Source organism: Dendropsophus ebraccatus, chromosome 1 (assembly GCF_027789765.1).
Source record: "Dendropsophus ebraccatus isolate aDenEbr1 chromosome 1, aDenEbr1.pat, whole genome shotgun sequence".
In the NCBI taxonomy this organism is placed as follows: Eukaryota; Metazoa; Chordata; class Amphibia; order Anura; family Hylidae; genus Dendropsophus; species Dendropsophus ebraccatus.
This window is the reverse complement of record NC_091454.1, coordinates 54,253,606-54,273,999: the sequence shown is the minus strand read 5'-3', so window position 1 is coordinate 54,273,999 and position 20,394 is coordinate 54,253,606. Positions and strand designations below refer to the sequence as shown.

Here is a 20,394-nt window from a genome sequence, read left to right as displayed (position 1 = left end):
CATTGTGAAGTGCTGTGTCATAGTGAGTAATGCTAAGGCTGCGGCTGCCTCTGCTGTCCGACATGTTCAGATACTGTGTGTAAGAGATATTGTAATCTACAAACATGACATGAAGAAACATAAAGAGCAAAATATACCCTTACATTGCATTCATCTAGTCTCCCATAAATAATGTAACCATTGCTGTTAGTGCCTAATAAGAGAACACATTTCCCAGGCAGAAGACAGGTGCATGACCCAGTTTCAGAAAGATTCTAAAGCAGCCTTATAACACCAACCAGCATCCTGTAAAATATGATCGGTAACAGCTGAGAATCAGTTTTTCGGACAGCTTGTCTTTACATCATTGTGATCCTGCTGTATGGTGCAGGTGCACAGGTAAACTACTTGCCTTACGGTGGAGGTACTGCAAAAACATGCACTCCTCCAACCGAGCATTGCTAAGTAAAAATGCTTCTTTATTGGAAACTAAAAATAGTGCAAAACACACATAAAAAACACTGATGCTTCTGGCTCCGTTCACTGTGTAGTGCAGTGCAGTAACTATCCCGAACAGCTGATCAGTGGGGGTGTTGGGTGTCAGCAACCCATCAATTAAGATTCAGGCCTAATAAAGAACCAACTTTTGTGGTATATATCGGCAATAGAGATGGGCGAACCGGGTTCGGGTTCGAATCCATCCGAACCCGAACGATCGGCATTTGATTAGCGGGGGCTGCTGAAGTTGGATAAAGCTCTAAGGTTGGCTGGAAAACATGGATACAGCCAATGACTATATCCATGTTTTCCACATAGCCTTAGGGCTTTATCCAACTTCAGCAGCCACCGCTAATCAAATGCCGATCGTTCGGGTTCGGATGGACTCGAGCATGCTCAAGGTTCGCTCATCTCTAATCGACAACCCTGGAGAACAGAATTTGAATGCATATCCCGCTGGATCAACTTCTCTCAGTGTGATGAATGTAGTATTAAAGTTACTATATTTGGTGCATTTGTGAGCGTATACTGTTGTATACTGTTAACCACACTTTAAAGTGTCCGAACAGTATATGCTGCTGTAAGATTCGGCACATGGATATGAATGGGGATGGTAGGGACATGATGTGGAATATGTCTGCATCCCATTCTCCTAGATGTATACCAGGGAATTTGTGTGAACATACCCTTATACCTCTCTCTTTTATATTCTTAACTGACCATTAGGGCCTGTTCACACTGAGCAAGGCGGAACCCCCGCCGTGTACTCCGCTCGGAATCCCGCCTGCCTCACTATCTCAATTTGATGTCTTGGGTGTCTCCACTCTCCGCCGCTCTTTTATGCGCCTCCACTGTCCGCTGCTCTTTGCTCAAAGAATTGACATGTCATTTCTTTGATCGGAGAGCAGCGGAGAGCGAAGGCTGAAAAAGTTGGATGGAGCGCTAGGGAGTCCAGGAAAACGTAGATATAGCATATTACCATGTTCACACACTGTAAAATAATGGCTGCCATTTTAATTTAAAATAATGGCCGTTGTTTTCATTGAAGTCGCTGTCCACAACAGCCGTCAAATTAATGTTCTTGTCATTGATTTGCGGCCGTTATTTAGTGAACAGTGGGTGTTATTTAACGCATAGTTTTTTTTCACCATTCTTTCACCACAATTTGCACAATTTTGAATCGAACTCTAAAAAAGCCACACCCAAAAGGGTGTGAAAAAGCAGTCATGTGAAACCTAACCCAGAATAATGTAATGTAAGCATTTTAAATAACAGCCATTATGTAAAACTCAACATAACGGCTGTGCTTGTGAGTATCAAATAATGGCCATTGAAAATCATTGTGTGAACATAGCCTATGGCTAAATCCATGTTTTCCAGGACTCCTTAGGGCTGCATCCAACCTCTTCAGTGTCGGACTGGCCCACCAGAGGGCCCCCAACTTTAGAGCCTGCACTAACACTGACTGACATGTCGTTTCTCACTGGTTCTTTATTGGATCATTTCCCCTGGTGGGCCTCAGAAACCCCAGTCCTACACTGAACCTCTTCAATCATCGGTATTCAAATGCCAAACAATTGTCCTCAAGCTTGCTCCAGTTGCTCTTGAGGGTGCGTTCACACGTACAGGATCTGCAGCTGCGCAGATGGCGCAGATTTGAAGCTGCAGCAGATCTGCAAAGTTCAGCAGCAGATCTGCAGCAGATTTGATGGCCCAGAATTGATTTGCTTTGAATCTGCAGCTTCAAATCTGCACCATTAAATCTGCTGCAGATCCTGTACGTGTGAACGCACCCTAAGGGTAGCTTCACATGTACCGTATTGCTGCTGATTTTACTCAAGAAAACCGCAGATCCGCCCCTGCGATTTTAGATGCAGAAAAATCGCATGAATTGACCTGCGTATTATGTGCGTAATTTACGCTGCGTTTTTTATATATACATAATACGAAGGTCAATTCATGCGATTTTTTTGCATCTAAAATCGCAAAGGCGGATCTGTGATTTTCTTGTGTTTTACGTGCGTAAAAACAGCAGTGATACGGTACGTGTGAAGCTACCCTAACTCTAGTTATTACCAATGGGAGATTCAACTGCACCAGTCTTCATTTATCTAACTGTTCTAGATATAGCACAAAAAATATTACAGGAGATCACACTAAATGTATACATTATGTCATACAATATACAAAAGTCACTGTAGATAAAAGACAGTAAGTTTAGATTAATCTATAAATACAGCCATATATATGTGTCTTTCTTTGCATAACATCCAAGTGGCAGCCTGCACTGTCTCTTGCCTGGTAAACCAGCTTTATTAGGATAAATCAATCATAGATGGGCGGGACCTGTTCTCTACCAGTCTGCTACTTATTAAGCTAACGTTTTATGTGCTTGCTTATTTTATTGTTTATGTTATACTGTATATTTAACACCCTTTTTAATGCACATCCCCTGGTGATATACAATAATGCTTCTTTTCCAGGTTGATTGTATCCATTGGATATTTTGGAGTTTCCCTGAATACTCCAAATTTACACGGGGATCCATTTCTGAACTGCTTTCTTTTGGCTGTGATTGAAGTGCCATCATATATTATAGCATGGCAGCTCCTTGGACATGTACCCAGGCGCTATGCGATGTGTGGAACAATGCTTCTTGGTGGAATTGTGCTGCTCCTTATACAACTTGTACCACAAAGTAAGTATTTCATTTATAAGGACAATGTACATAATACCTGCTATTGAATGACAGTCTAACAATGTGTCAGATGTGTGACAGGGGTTCAGACCGTTCACTAAATCTGGTGCATTTTACACTTTCTAGCAGCCATAATTTGCACCATTTAGATCATTGGGTATAGTCTTCCTTGTCTTGCAAAGCCACATCCTCTATTAGAGTATACAGAAACAGCATGTAATAAATGTGGTGAACAGTACGTGACCATCTTTTTGGCTTGGCGTGCCTGTAAGACGGTGACCTGTTTATTATAAATGGGATGGGCATAGGCAAACAGATGTAGCAGAGCTGAGTCTGTTTGCTACAACACATTGTGAAATTGCATAGGACTGTACATTATGTACTCCATTACCTAAGAGGGCTATCACAATGTATAAATGATAGAGCTTCAATGAGCAAAATGTTCATATTTTTTTAATATTAATACTAGAGAAAAGCAAAGCAGATGGAAATTCATTTCGCGAGCTTCACAAATTTTTGGTCAAACTTATTGAGATTTGTGAATCGAATCTTAACTATTTTCTTTAAAACAGCCAACACTATAGTAGCTACAATACTGCGACTATTACAGAAGGGCGAATTTGTTACAGTATGTTGTAAAAAAGTCAAAAATCAATCAGCCAGTCAATCATCCAATTTCCACCATTCCTCTCCTCTCTGTCCATATATCACTCTGTTAGTTTCTCCCTGCTCTGCTCTAACTGCCCACTGCCATCCTGCTCTCTCCTCTACACACAGCCGACCAAACCGCCTTATATAGAGGGGAGGTGCTGACATCACAGAGGTGCCTGCAGCTGATTGGACCGGCACAAGGGGTTATGGTTAATCCCTTTCTCCCGCCCAGTGACGCTCCAGACAGCATGTGTGACTACCATTTATTTTTTTGGCGAATTCCTTTGACGAATCGGCAGAAATTTGCTTTGCAGAACGAAGTGAATTGACAGTGCGATTCACTTAGCCTGAGGACTCACAGGCTAAGACAATGGGGGAGATTTATCAAACATGGTGTAAAGTGAAACTGGCTCAGTAGCAACCAATCAGATTCCACCTTTTATTTACCAGAGTCTGTGAGGAATGAAAGGTGGAATTTGATTGGTTGCTAGGGGCAACTGAGCAAGTTGAATGTTGTCATAGGAACATTTAATAGAATTAAATTAATATTTGCATCATTAGGTTGGCTAAGCGTATTTTCTTAAAATAATCGAGCTAAAGGCTTTTTCTTTCACATAAGCTGGTTTCAGAAAATTATATTGATTTGTAATTTACTTGTTTAAAAATTTCCAGTACTTATCAGCTGCTGTATGTCCTGCAGGAAGTGGTGTTTTCTTTTCAGTCTTAGGCTGGGTTCACACTACGTATATTTCAGTCAGTATTGTGGTCCTCATATTGCAACCTCAACCAGGAGTGGATTGAAAACACAGAAAGGCTCTGTACACACGATGTTGAAATTGAGTGGATGGGTAAATAACTGTATTATTTCAATATTACAGCCGTTGTTTTAAAATAACAGCAAATATTTGCCATTAAATGGCAGCCATCCACTCAATTTCAACATTGTGTGAACAGATCCTTTCTCTGTTTTCAATCCACTCCTGGTTTTGTTTGCAATATGAGGACCACAATACTGACTGAAATATACGTAGTGTGAACCCAGCCAGACAGTGTTCTCTGCTGACATCTCTGTCCGAGACAGGAACTGTCTAGAGCAGCAGCAAATTCCCACAGAAAACCTCACCTGCTCTGGACAGTTCCTGTCCAGAAAGAGTTGGAAGCAGAGAGCATTGTGTCAATCTGGAAAAAAAAATTCTTTTAGCAGATAAGCATGGGAAGACTTGAGATTTTTAAATAAAGGTAAATTATAAATCTATATAACTCTATGAAACCAGTTGATCTGAAAGAAAAGAAATTTTGGTGGACAAATCTTGATGAAAAGTCACTTCTCTTTAGTTGGAATCAGCCCAATAATGTTTGTCATTACCACATTCACTTACATTGGATTATAGTGTTACATATATTATTTGTGGTGTGTTTGCATAGCCTTTTTGTTTTATAATATGATATACCATGAGTGATATCTTTTCAGGTCTTAATATCTTGTCTACCATTTTGGTGATGGTGGGAAAATTTGGAATTACAGCAGCCTTCTCTATGGCATATGTATACACAGCGGAACTTTATCCCACAGTCATACGGAATATGGGTGTGGGTATTGGTTCTATGTCTTCTCGAGTTGGAAGCGTCATCTCTCCATACTTTGTTTACCTTGGTAAGCTTGTCAAAATCCTAAATGTAAAAGCTTTATGCAGGATGAGCAGTTTTCTCCAATTCAGTTTATCATTTAAAGTGAATGTACCATCAGGTACATTTGCTTTAATTTGACCCATGGATTTTTTTTAAAAACCTTTCCATGATTCTTTGTGGCTACCAATACCAACCACAGTACTGATTAAAAAAAAACTTTGTGGTCATAGTCATAGCAAAGCTTATCAGCTATAAGCTGTGTTTCCATTGCAAAACACGGCATGCTCTGGCTATAGCATTTTTACACCCAGTTGTGGTGTTCAATAAGTGGACCGCGGCACCTGCTTCCCCGTGCCGGTGCAGATCTATCCGAGGGTCAAATTAAAGTGAATTTACCTGATGGTAAATTCACTTTAAGGGTACAAACCCACTTGACGTATTTGCTGCGTGAATCAGTCTTAAAAATAAGCAGGCAAAACGCAGGTTGGCTTTATACAATTGTTCTGAGTTAAAATTCGCAATTGCGTATTTTTGAAGCGTGAAGCTACATGCGTTTTTCGCACAGGTTGTTAACAACTGATGCTTTGCTAACAACAAGCTTCACGCTTCAAAAATACGCAATTGCGTATTTTAGCGCAGAACAATCGTATAAAGCCAACCTGCGTTTTGCCTGCTTATTTTTAAGACTGATTCACGCAGCAAATACGTCAAGTGGGTTTGTACCCTAAAGATTTTTTTTAAATCTTTTCGCTCACAATCTAAAATAGAATTCCATGAATTACATAATAAAAAAAATCCACATAAACACATATACTAATTCACCCTATTGGGGGGGGGGGATAAACATTAGACCAACTGCATCATAGAGGTCAGAAAGATGAAGGTTTAGGGGCATTTTTCAGGCCAAAATTTCTGAAGAAGGTTTTAAAGGGGTTGTTCACTTTATCATAGATTTTTTTTATAATCATACTTTAGCTTTTGGAGAAGCCCTCCTCCCAGACTGTCCTGTTCTGTAAATGCGGTAGTCCCGTTCATATTATATCTAAGCATGGAAGAGCATGTGATTATGCTTTTGTCTCAGTACGCTGATGGACAGGACCGCTACATTCACACAAAGCAGGATGAGACAGCACTGGTGCGGTACCTCTTGTATAGTAAAACAGCACAGCAGGAGGATGTCTACGTAAGCTAATTGCACAACATTAAAAATACTACGCTTTTATAAAATCAGTGATAAAGTGGCCTGTCCCTTCAAGGTTATTTAATGTAACATGTAAATGCATAAACTTTAAAACCTAATACCCTATATATTGTTTTGCCCAGGTGCCTATAACAGGATACTGCCTTACATCCTCATGGGAAGCTTGACAGTAACTATGGGACTTCTTGTACTGTTTTTCCCAGAAACTTTTGGTAGAGCTCTACCTGAAACTATGGACCAGACACAGAATATAAAATGGTAAACCAAAAAACTTTGTTTTATTAATGCTACAGTATATTAAGAAAGAACAGCTTTTATAACGTGTCAGTTGGAGTCAAATTTAGATAATGTTGGGTAACTGGGGCCTACACCTTTCCCAAGAACCAACCATTAAAGTCTTGCTTCTCTTCGAACAGCATGAGCCATTGAGACAGATTTTGCATCCTCAGACAGCATGGCCTGCCTCTACAATGTCTTAGAATGATTCTTTTAGTAAATCTACCCCACTGTATTTTTTATGGGTACTGTTGCTTTAAAAAATTATGGAGACCATTTCCTGCAGTGAGACGGAGATAGCCGCAAGCCGGCGAGTGAAGCCGAGTGCTTCTCCTGGCGAGTGTCTGACCACTCAAACCTTGACTGGTCAAACATAGTATTTCCTGTGACAGACTGAATAAACTTGCTTGCAGGTTGTTAAATCTGTTACAAATCATGCAGCACACAATGTCAGCAAACAATCAAACAATAAATGGGCCCCTAGTTTTATTTTAGTTGCTCCTCAAAAAGAGTGTCTGCAGACTTATTTTTACTTACGTCACCTGTCCTGGTAAATGAATCACTTTAAAGTGTCCACCATAAGAGAAAACTTTTGACATGCTGTAGAGGCATGTATTGATTGGTCAAGGTCTAAATGTTTAGACCCCCACCTAGTGTTAGGAAGAATAAGGAAAAAAAAGTAAGCGGTTAAAGTGTACCTGTCATGATGGCCCACTGCCAGATCTCTTAATCCGGAAGTTTGGGTCTCCATGGATACAAACACACACAAAGAGGCCATAAAGCACGACCCCCATTGAATCAGAATGGGGGTGGCACGCAAGTGTTCGTATCCATGGAGACCCAAACTTCCAGATTAAAGGCTATGTTCACACAACGTAAGGTTCATATTAATCACGGCCTTTGTTGCCGATTTGAAACAACGGCCTTGATTAATATCAACCTGACATTGTGCTGCCCTCTATTGAATCCCGGCTGAAGTGTATTCACATAATATACACTCTGGACAGGATCCATGGCGGCGGTGCAAAACACTGATATGTCAGTGCACACAATAGAGCGTTCGGCTCTGGCCGAACGCTCCATTGTGTGCAGTGGGGAATTCAGATGCGGGCAACTGAATTCAGCGACAGTGAAGGGTCACGGCCAGTGTCTTACTACGTGGGAACATGGCCTAAGTGAGGAAATCTCAGCTGAATCAGCAGCTGGCTTTCATGTCAGGTTCACTTTAAGTGCTTCACTCTCTGGCTCGCTAAGATTTCCATCTAGTGGCAGGCGACTGCCCCATAGACTTATAATCAAGCGAATCTCGTAGAGAAGCTGAGCACTCAGACCTCAACCAATTCAGGGGTTTTTTAAGATTAGGAAACATAGCCACTTTCTTCTAGAAACAGGGCCTCTCTTGTCCTCAGTTTGGGTGTGATTTTGCAGCTCCGTTTCAAGGAAGTGAATAGAGCTGTAATGTAATAACACATACATCCTGGGGGACAGGGGTGGTGCTGTTTATGCAAGAGAAGCTATGTATTTTCTAATCCTGCATACCTCTTTATAACTGTGTGTCTCTGTGATTTGCGTCTTGCTTTTGCCGACTTGCACATATGTATTATATGGACAACAGTTGACTTCAATAGGCTATAGGGCAAATGTATAACCTGTGAAAACAATAGTGATCAGGTAAAAATCAGGTTGCCTTCATGAGACAACACTACTATAAAAAATGTTTATTACTTATCATCCTTACTAAATGGTGTATATTTTGCCTTACAGCTTGTGTTGCAAAAAGAAGTCCCCTAAAAAATTTCAAGAAACGTTGGAAGAACTAAAAAATGGCTCCATATTAATCACCACAAAGTTATGACATTCTTGCCTATTTTTATAATAAAGTATGGGATCATGTGTACTGCTAAGTGCACTGTGCCTTTAAGAAAGATAGACAGTACCAATGCCTCCATACAGTATTTTACCACCAATGGACAGCTTTTCTTATACACAGCAGTGCCATGATGTATTGGTGGCTACCTATTATCTTCCTAAATTCGTATTGACATGGCTGTGCTGGAAGTTGATAAAAAATTTCTCATTCAGTTTATTATGGGTTTTTGTGTTTGTAAGTTTCCTTTGTGTGATTTTGTCACTAATTTCTCATACATGATGGAATTCTGGTCATTGAGATTATGTTGACGTTCAGATCTTTCAGCTCTTTGTTTGTCACCCACGTTCACACAACGTCCTTTCTTGGCCATATTTTGAAGCAAGAATAAAGCTGTAATATGCAAATTACAGTTGTAATAAGTAAAACGCCTGTATTTTTGCTTCAAAGACATTGTGTGAACATAGCTTAAAAGTTAGCTTTTCTACAGCAGTCATTCCTGACTGCAGAATCCTGAAAGCTGAAAAGCACAATTGTCTTGTGTTCTTGGCTCACAGGTGCTGAAAGATGATGAAGGGTTTTTCTACTGTACAGCCTATATTAGGTTGAGACAAACTGTGACCAAAATCAGTTCTGTTCAATGAACGATAATAAAGAAAATGATTTTCTATATAAGTAAACCGTGTTTGTTTAAATTTTTACCATTGTCTGAAAAGTCTCAAGTTATATTATTGCTTGCTCACTTCTCCTGGGTGAAGCTTAGGAGACAGGCACTCCTTGCTTGTACATGCTTGTACATTACTCTAAAACTGTCTCTATGGAGTGGGGTCTCTGCTATCACAAACTTTGTTGTTACTATAGAAACAATAGGCGCATTATACAGTATGAACAATACCTTTTTTTTGGCTGTTTGATGGTTTTTTTTTTACAGCCGTCATTTTGCACCCATATAAAAAATTTTTTTACGTCAAACCAAACAGCCCTTATTCCACGTATACCAGAAGTTGTTTTGAAATAATGACCGTTATTTGGGCACAAAATGACGTCTGTCCAAAAAAAGCGTCCTTCAAACGTCCAAATAAAAGGTGTTATGTGGTCGTGGCCTTGTGTTATTTATGCAACTAAAAATCAGTTCTACACATACTGACTGTAAACTAAAATTATTTGCATGTGAATATGCCCTTATAAAGAGCAAGTCCCAGCAACATGAGAAATTTGCACACACCTGCTGTAAGAAAAAAAATATAAACACACACACACTTTTTTAATTTATAATAGTATATATTTGGGGGAAATGCATCCCCAAAAAGGTGGGCTCCAGAAGTTAAGCTTTTTTTCCCCAGTAACATAAACCTTATAAAATGCTTCTAGCTACATACACATGTATAAAGTGCAAGTTAAAATCCATGTCAACAGGAATCATGTAGAAAATGGTATTACAGTACAGAGGATAAACATTGAAACATGAATATTTCAATACACAAGTAACAAACAATTCCTATCCAAATCAGTAAAAAACTAATTACAAAGGAAAAATCAGTGTTAGGCTATGTTCACACTTGGTTTAACAGCGATGTTAAACGATATTACACTGCCGGCTGCCATGCTGCATTCAGAATGTTCTTTTTTTAACATTGACTTGTGGACACAGGATAAGCAGAGCCTAAACATTAAAATAAGTGGCCAGGATTATGATGCAGTGAGCTCCTGAATGACCAGAGCGCTACCTTACCGAAATAACAATGTTGTAATGTTGTTGTATCACTGACCGAGATGGGAGAACACAGCTGCCAGTGATTGGCTGAGCAGCCTGTCTCTTTAGAGACGAATCAGAAGTGGCAGTACTGAAATCACTCTTAAAGAGCTGGTACCGAATTTGCTCTTGAACTTCTGGCACCGAATTTGCTCTTAAAGGGCCGAAATAAAGTTGCCCTTACAGGGCCAGCACCAAAGATGCTCTGGTCAATCCATTTACTAATGATCAGAAGCCATGTGTAAAGTAACATTCTCAAAATTTTCTTTGTTGTCTTACTAAAGGTTTTATGTTAAATCTCTTTTATTAACAACAAATAGAGGAAATGGACTTATTTGCGTAATGGAACAAACCAATGAAGTACAGGATTCATAGCATAAATTGTAACAAAGTGAATAGTGTGCAGCAAATCCTAATAGGCAAAAAAGAAGACAACAAGTCCACAGCATGGAAAACAGAGCAAACAAGGGCTTATAACTGGAGAGTACGTCTCAGTAAAGATCCACAGTACGATAAGTGAAGACATTGGTTGGGAAAATAGTCTATAACCTCGCAACATATAAAATAATAGGCATCAGTCTGAAAATTAACCAATCACATAAACCTTAGGAGCGGTAAGGAACGGCCAATCCTATAAGAGACAGAGTAAAAAGGAAAGGAAAGAAGCAGAAGGAGGTGAAGGGAAAGAGAAGAGAGAGAAGAGAGGGGTACATCTCAAAGGGGTACTCTAGGCAATTATTTTTTGTCTGTGGCCGGGGAGGGGGTTGATATAGAAAGGCGGTCACTTATCTCCCCGGTTACAGCACCAGGTCGCGGATCGCGCCGCCCCATTCTCCCGGCCGGCCGGCGCTTCTTGGTCTGAGCTGCGGCTTGAGAGGTGATGTCTCAATGCAGCTCAACCATTCAGGGGCCCAGGCGGGACCCCACCAGGACCGCTGGATGGCTGAGCTGCCTTGAGAGCCGGAGCCGGAGCTAAGACCAGGAAGCGCCCCGCGGGATGGGAGAACAGAGCGGCGCAATCCGGGACCCGGCACTGGAACAGGGGAGGTAAGTGAGCGGCGCCTTCTATATCCACCCCCTCCCTGGCCACACACTAAAAGTACTGCTAGCCCAGAGTACCCATTTAACTCAAGTCCTGGAGTCAAGCTAACCAACTTATCAAGCCTAGAGCGTACCTAAACATGTCCCAGGCCAACCAAGTCTTATTGAAAAGGACAGGTTAATCAGAGTCGGCCATTGCCAGAGGTTTTTTTTGTTTGTAGACTCCCCTAATACTGGCAAGCATGGTGTGTTAGGTAATTCCAAGCCTACACTCTGAGTAATGTCTGAGTCATACACCATCTCCCAAAAATTCTGCATACCAGAACAAGACACATCATATGGACAAAGGCAGTTCCTGGTTTCTTACATATAGGACAATTATTATCCAAACATTTTTTTTAACTTATAAAGAAAGACCGGCATTGAATAAAGCCTATGGATTATGTGAAATTGATACCAGCTTTATGCTCCGGTAAACGTTTTAAAATGAACCTCCTCCTTTTCCACCAAATACACATACACAATAGAACTTTTCTATCATTCTATCAATCAGTGGATCTGTTACAAACTTCGCCTCTATAGATTTATAGTGTAATAGGCAAGGCCTGCTTGTTCGGAGCCTTAAACCGCTGTATGGTCTCGGCCACCGTGCTGCTGCTCAGTTTCAGTGTGTTGGCAATCTTCTTACTCCCTTGGCCTTTATCATTATGTAGATTTTTTTTTTTTTTTCAAATCCCCAGAGTTGTTTTCCATGAAGTGCCTCATTGAACTTCTGGTTACGAGAGAGCATGAGAGTGATAACAGCAAATTTAACACACCTGCTCCCCATTCACACCTGAGACCTTGTAACAATAACGAGTCACATGACACCTGGGAGGAAAAATGGCTAAATGGGCACAATTTGGCCATTTTCACTTGGGGGTGTACTCACAATAATGGCTGTGTGTTGAGTGATTTTAAGGGCACTTTGAATTGACACTGTACTAGAAGGTGTACACTTTAGATCTTCAGAGTTGACATGAACAGGACAGCAGTACTTTACACAGATCAAAAAAACCCTCTTGTTGGTGTGCGCCTCACCGGAGTGGACCGCTTTCACTGGAAATGCAATGAACACAAGCTGAGACGGCACTTCATTGAGAATAAATCCGTGGCTCTTTTATTTCACCTAGCGATGCAACGTTTCGGCTAGGTCCTGGCCTTTTTTTGAGCATAAATGGCTAGTACCCACAACACTCTTAGGGTGCGTTCACACCTACAGGATCTGCAGCTGATTTTCTGCAGCAGATTTCAGTTAAATAACTGAACACAGCATCAGATTTGATGCTGTGTTCAGTTATTTAACTGAAATCTGCTGCAGAAAATCAGCTGCAGATCCTGTAGGTGTGAACGCACCATTAAAGGGAGTCTATTAGCTGCAATTCACATTCCAAACTGCTGACAGTGTTAAATAGCTGTTATATCCAGAAGACACTTGTTACTTTTCATATATCTGTCTGTGATCCTAGGATGTAGAAAAATGCTTTTCTTATATAGTAAGAAAGAGCAAAGAGGCTTTCCTGAGCTCCTGAAGAGCAGCAAGCTGTAACACCTCCTCCTTCCCCCTCCCATACCTGAGCCTGCGCTGGACTTCGCTTCCAGGTGTCAATCAAGCAGGGAGGAGGAGAGAGGAGGCATTCCAGCTTGCAGCAGATCAGGAGTTTGGAAAAGCCTCTTTGACTCTTTGTACCAGATAATAAAAGTATGTCTCTACATCCTGGATAGATATATGAAAGATACCATGTGTCTCCTTGTCATAGCAGCAATCTAACAGTTTTAGAAGTTTGAAACATGAATTACAGCTGACAGATTCCCTTTAAATACGTCTGTAAGTGTGTATACATCAATTAATAATCCATTATCCGATCATTGTGAAAAAATTGATAACTGGGCGAATCATGTGTTTAAAAAATAATCATATACATCTCATGGTACATCATAGTAAAGGTAAACAAAGGAGAGAAAAAGAAAGGCTACAGCGCCTCGTGGGATATCTAGATAGTGAGGATGATGAAAAGGGAGGGAGGTATTACGCTCACCTTCTACCCCCTTGGGCTTGAAGCATACCACCTTTTTTTTTTATAATCTTTATTTACGAAACTTTTATTACAAACCCACATATAACAATAAAGAAAGCAAAGCAACCCCCCCCCAACAAAATAAAACCCACACAAAGATATAGAAGATGACTATCCCCTCGATTTCTAAAGATGTAGCCTCAGACTTCTCATAGATCAAACATAAAAGATGAGAAAAATTGTTCTGCATTACTTACAATTTATAATTTTCTGCCTAGGACCAAGGTGGGGAACCCCCATAGAATAGAACGTCACTCTATCTTGATTCCGGACTCTACCAACCAACCACAAATTTACCTACCAAAGAGAAAAGGGGAGAAAATAATAATAATAATAAAAAAAAACCAAACAAAAAAAAACCCTTATCACCTATGGGGGAAATATTTACTATCATGCGGAGGTAACCACTATGGGGTCGGGTTGAGAAACAGGGGGACACGACTCGGAAGGAAATGGGTGGGCATAGCCAAAACACCCCCCCCCCCCCCGGCCTGCGTCTGAAAAACCTTCCTAATATAACACTTTAACTAAAGAATCCTCTATTAACGAAAGGGAGCAAAACGCCCGTCTGGTGCAACCCCACACCAAGGAGTTACCCATGAGGACAGTCTCCCCACCATGATACATCCAATTAAATCTTGGGTTTCACTATGGGTCACAAGCTCATATATGATGAGACTAGAAACCACACTATTACTCCCCATTATGACGCCACTAGCAGACGAACATTCCATTTCACATTAGTATTTCCTTATCTCATATTCCATTCCTATGGGGACATAGGGTATACCTCCGGCCCCTGCCCATATATAATGAACAGACGCCTTCAGCATCCTCCCCAATATTCCCCATAAACTATATCCATATAAATTATAACCAACAGTAGCTCCATATAGAAATGCCACCTCGGGGATATCCCAAATCAACACACCAGGATGGTACTCCAACCCGCCCCCACAGCCCGACCAGGTCACTCCCACCCCACTCCTCCTCCCCTCTAACGAATTAAATCCCTCCCACCTCTCCTCTAAGACCTAACATAACAATTAAGGGGTCCCCACCTTGATCCCCGGCTCACAATTACCACATATCTTAGTGAGGCTCTAACACAATCTGTACCGGCCCATATATTTTCATACAGTAATTACACCTCTACATCTTTGTTATAAAAAAAAAAACAAAAAAAACATTATCCCCCATACTCCCGTCCACACCATTCATCTCTTTTACATTCGAATCCCTTATTTCTTCACCGATATTACCTTAACACCTTATGAAGTGACATTTATAATAGGTTCCTCTACTTCCCTCCACATGTCCCATATATTATGGAATTCTTGTTCATTTCTATTCTTCCTAGCTTTAATTTGTTCTATGATAACAACTTTATTTATCTCTAACCTCCAGTCCCTGATGGTGGGGGCCTGAGACATCACCCATTTATGTAAAATACACATCCTAGCTGCAAAGAGGACTTTATGAATCACTCCCTTTTTTTTTAAAGAACATTCTATACTTGATAGTTCAGACAACAAAAGTATCCTAGGATCATTTTCTATTTTTATTTGCAACTTATCTTCGATCACACATATAATACGACACCAATAACGGTGTAGCTTCGGACAACGCCACAGTAGATGTATCAAGTCTCCGCCTTCCCTCGCACAGCGATTACACACATCGGATTGCCTAAGTTTCATTTGGCATAATTTCTTCGGAGTATAGTGAACTCTATAAATAATAAATAATTGTGAAATCCTGTGACTAGATCTCGAACTACACTTGTTAACAGCAGAGAACACATTATCCCAGTCCAACTGTCCCCTCTCTACATCCTCCTCCCATTTACCTCTAAACCCCGTGTGTACAGTGAGTACACCCCTGTTTTTTTGTAATATCTTATATATCTTACCTGTGACTGCCTTATTAGCACTAGTAATATTTGTGGCAAAAATCATATGTTTCTGAACCCGAAACATAGATTTATCCTCCGTACAACTAACCGCATGCTTCAACTGTAAATACCTATACTATAAGTGGAATATTAAACTCTAACCTAAGTGTCTCGAAGGTCTTTATAACCCCCTGACCGTCAAATAAGTGATTTATTTTTATCACCCCCCTATTACTCCAAAATATATAGTCTTGAATCTTATTGAATTGTGGAATGAGGGCATTTTTTCATAGTGGAGTAAATTCATTGCTAACGTGTAAGTTGATTACCTTTTTAATGTAAAACCAAACTCTGTGCATCATGTACCATAAGGGCTCCGTTGTTCTGTGAAACCTAGACCCTGACTCCAATATGGTGGGCAAGTCTAACAGGCAGTTGTCAAGCGAATTATGCCACTTGCCAGTGCAATCAAACTTTTGCCAAAAGACTATGTACAACATTTGTGCAGCTAAATAGTATTTATCAAATTCGGGCAGTCTCAAGCCCCCTTTATCCTTATCCTGTGCGAGTGTCTCATATTTAATCCTTACTACCTTACCCCTCCAAATTAATGTATTGCACATATTGGTTATTTTTTTAAAGTAACTCCCCTTTATCCATACCGGGCTGTTGGCAATAATATAAAGGATTTGAGGAAGGATTACCATTTTGACCAAACTAACCCTGGCTGCCATACCAATTGGGAGCTTATTCCATACTCCAATCTTTATATGTAAATTATCCAATACAGGCATTAGATTTAAATTAATAAACTGTTTCAGGTCGGTTGTTATATTAATATCGAGGTATCTACAAGACTCCCCCGGCAATACAACTTTAAGGGGACCACAAGTACCTACATCCTCCTCAGACAGATGCATAATAGAGGATTTTTGCCAGTTGACTAAAAAGCCAGAGTATTTCCCAAACTCATTAATCATACCCATAATTGCATTGAGTGATGGTTGAATATTGGAGACAAAAAGCATAATGTCATCTGCAAACATTGACAATTTTTCCTCTCTGTCCCCAAATAGGAACCCACCGAAATCACTGCATTCACGAAGAGCAATAGCAAGTGGTTCCATTGCCATATCAAAAAGAAGGGGAGAGAGAGGACAACCCTGTCTCGTTCCCCTATAGAGAGAAAAAACAGATGACTGTTTAGAATTCACCAATACTCTAGCACAGGGTTCAGTATATAGTAGTTGTACCCATTGTATAAAATCATCACCCAGACCCATCTTTCTCAACACCACCCACAGATATTTCCATTCAATTCTATCGAACGCTTTAGTGGCGTCTAACGTAATGATAGCTTTATCCTTAGGGAATTTACTAATTTCCTGAATATTGGTGAATGCTCTCCGGATATTTTTGTACATCCCTCTCCCTTTAATAAAACCAGACTGGTCCTCATGGATCAACGTGTTCATAACCCCCAGTAACCGATTGGCCAACATCTTGGCCAATAACTTGATGTCAGAATTAATTAATGAAATAGGGCGGTAGGACTCCGGGCTCCGAGGGTCTTTCCCCTCTTTAAGTATCAATGTAATAATGGCTTCCTTCATTGAGTTGGGAATATTCTTTTCCACAAAGGAGTAATTAAAAACCTCCAACAGCTCCTCTACAATCTTGGCTCCTGACTTTTTATAAATCTCAGCAGGTAAGCCATCGGAACCAGGAGCCCTACCATCTCCCATTTCTTTCAATGCTTGGATACACTCAGCTCTAGATAGGGGTGCGTTTAATTTCTCCCTCTCCTGTGATGATAAATACGGCAAGGGTAATTTATCCAAGTAAGCAGCAATTTCCTCCTCCTCATAAACACACTCTGATGAGTATAAACCAGAGTAGTACTTGGCAAAGACCTCTAAAATTCCCTCTGTTGAGGTAATTAATTTACTATTATCTTCAATAGCCAGAATATTTCGTTTACCTTTTTGAATTTGGATAAGTCTCGCCAGGTATCTACCTGGCACATCCCCTTCTAACCTACATCTTGCCTGGATAAATTGATTTTTCACTTCCAAACTACGAAGCCTCTCTCGGTCCCACCTCTCCCTCTCCAACATCCATTCACCCCACCCTTCTGGAGTTTGGTTGGATTTATACTTAAGCTCTTTTTCCTCAACTACTTTGTACATCTCTTCCAATCTAATCCTATCTGCTTTCTTTTTGGCAGCGATCTTATGGTGGAGTGATCCCCTTAAAGTGGCTTTATAGGCTTCCCATACCCACTCAGGTTTGGTTGTCCCCTTATTAATGTCAAAGTAATTTTTGGTCTCTTGTTCTAAGTCTACATCTATGAGACTCAACCAGATGGGATTGACTCTAATGGATCTATTTATCGCCGTGCCTACGCCTGCCACTTCCACGAAGATTGGTGCATGATCAGAGTAGCCCCTTTTACCGAACTTGGCCTTTTTTATAATATCCATTGCCTGGTCATTACCAAGGATCAAGTCGATGCGAGAAAGAGTCTTATGAGTTTTATTTATACAGGAAAATTCGCGCTTTTCTCCATTCATTACTCTCCATACATCTACCCATCCAAGTTCAACTGCTATCTTACTTAACGGAGTACATTCCTGGCTCTCAGCTATCCCATTCATTCGTAGTCTATCTTTACACCCATCGAACACCTCATTGAAGTCCCCAATCCACAATTTAGGACAGTCAGGCATCGTACTCAGTAACTTATCAATCTCATAGAACAATTTTTGTGTGAATGGGGGAGGAAAGTATACTGCTACCAAGATAAATTCAATATTTTGACATACTGCATGTAGTATAACATACCGCCCTAAGTCATCCACTCTACAATCTATGGGTTCATAATTCAGTGCTCTATGTATGAAAATGGAAACACCTCTCAAGTAAGAGGAGTGAGTTGAGTGATAAACCTCTTGCATCCATCTCTTATACATCAACTGGATGGAGTCAGGCATCAAGTGTGTTTCCTGCAAGCATATTATAGCAGGCAAATAGCAATTCAAAGCATCAAATATGGCCAAGCGCTTTTTCCTATCTGCCAAACCCCTTACATTCCATGAAACAACCTTAAACCCCATCATGCTTTAAAAAGATTAGGGAGCCCCCACATACCACGACCCTCATCTCCAGAAACAGCCGAAGGCAGTAAGATAGAGACATAGGAGCGGAGACAGGCCAGAAACAAAAATAACAAAATAAGTAAATAAGGAGAATAGAAGAGGAATCCACGGCAACAAACGAACGGAGCAAACAGGGAGAACAAAGGCGAGAGGAAGAAAAAAAAAAAAAAAAAAAGGCCCCCCCACCCTCAACACATACCCTCCCCCTACCCCTCCCCACTTGGTTCAAAGGACAAATGAACTGCTCCATTGTCCCCAAACCTCTAAATTAGCCTATCATCCCACCCCCTCCCCCTACCCCGCGACAAGCAGTTAATAAAAATACATTTTTCGACCTTCAGACCAATATCAACGGATACCCTTAATATCCATCCACTGGGCAGCCTCCACTGGGTTCTCAAAGAAGTGGGATGTCTCCTCATAGACAATTCTGAGCTTAGCCGGGAATATCAAACCATAGCGAATCCCCGCTACCCTCAATCTTCTTTTTAATTCCACAAAACTAGCCCTTTTTTTGTTGGTCTCATGCGAAAAGTCTGGATAGATGGTAATTCTGCTGTTGTTATAGTACAGTTCTCGTTTCATCCGATTTGCATCCAGGATGGCATCTCTATCTCTATGGAAGAGGAGTTTGGCTAGAATGGGTCTAGGTTTAGATCCAGGAGGATTAGGTCTAGTTGGTAACCTATGGGCCCTCTCTACCCCAAAGAATTTAGATAAACCAACATCACCAAGATTATTACTCAGCCAGTTAAAAATAAACTGGGCACAATCTCCTCCCTCACAACCTTCGGGAAACCCCAGCAGCTTAATGTTTGACCTACGGGCCCTATCTTCAAGATCAGTAATTTTCCTCTGGCTGGCATCAGACTCCTTCCTCAGTTTTTTCACTTCCTCACTTAATTCCGCCTGCACATCCTCTAAGTGTGAGACCCTGCTCTCCACCTCTGTTACTCTCTCACCTATCTTGCCAAGATCATTCCTAATAAAGGACACCTCACTTTTGATATTACCCATCTGGGATAATACTTCAGACACTGAATCGTCAAGTCTCTGCATTGTTTTCAAGATCTTAGCTAGTACACTAGGGTTGTCCCTGACCAATCCACCTTCGGCGCCCACAACTTCCTCCTCTTCCTCCTCGACTCTAGGTCTAGCCCTTTGTTCCTGAGCTGGGGATGCCTGTAAAAATTTATCGATTTTATGTCCAGACCCCTTATTTCCCAAGGGGATAGGGGACATCATCCCTCCTGATTTTCTGATAGCTGCCTCTTCTGCTCTCTTTTTAGCCCCCATTTCAGTCAACTCGCAGTGAGATTATACCAGAAAAAATGGAAAACAATCTAATCCCGTTTTTAAGCCGTAAATATCAATATACCACCAAGAGAGGAATTAAGAATAATATGGAGGATAATAGCTATAACCTTATCACATTACCAGCCGAGACAATCAAGTGCTCAACATCTAGTACCCTAGTTTAATCTATGATATTTTATCGCCGACCTAGTAACCTAAGCTATGCATACAGTCACTACACAAATACAGGTACATATACAGTTGTTAAGGTCTTTATGCAAAGCGGCACTTGGTCAACCTAGGTTAGTAGTTAGTTAGATGACAGTAAATACAATG

General features: G+C 40.7%; 1 protein-coding gene across 1 annotated transcript in view; it reads left to right on the top strand.

Moving 5' to 3' along the window:
• Window positions 1–9,479, top strand: part of LOC138792890 (solute carrier family 22 member 4-like) — a 36,317-nt gene extending 26,838 nt beyond the window's left edge. Inside the window, exons 7-10 of the mRNA XM_069970952.1 lie at window positions 2,961–3,175; window positions 5,298–5,480; window positions 6,779–6,914; window positions 8,697–9,479. Of these exons, the coding sequence (XP_069827053.1) occupies window positions 2,961–3,175; window positions 5,298–5,480; window positions 6,779–6,914; window positions 8,697–8,787 (625 nt within the window). The 3' untranslated portion in view covers window positions 8,788–9,479. The remainder of the gene's footprint in view (window positions 1–2,960; window positions 3,176–5,297; window positions 5,481–6,778; window positions 6,915–8,696) is intronic.
• Window positions 9,480–20,394: the final 10,915 nt, after the last annotated feature.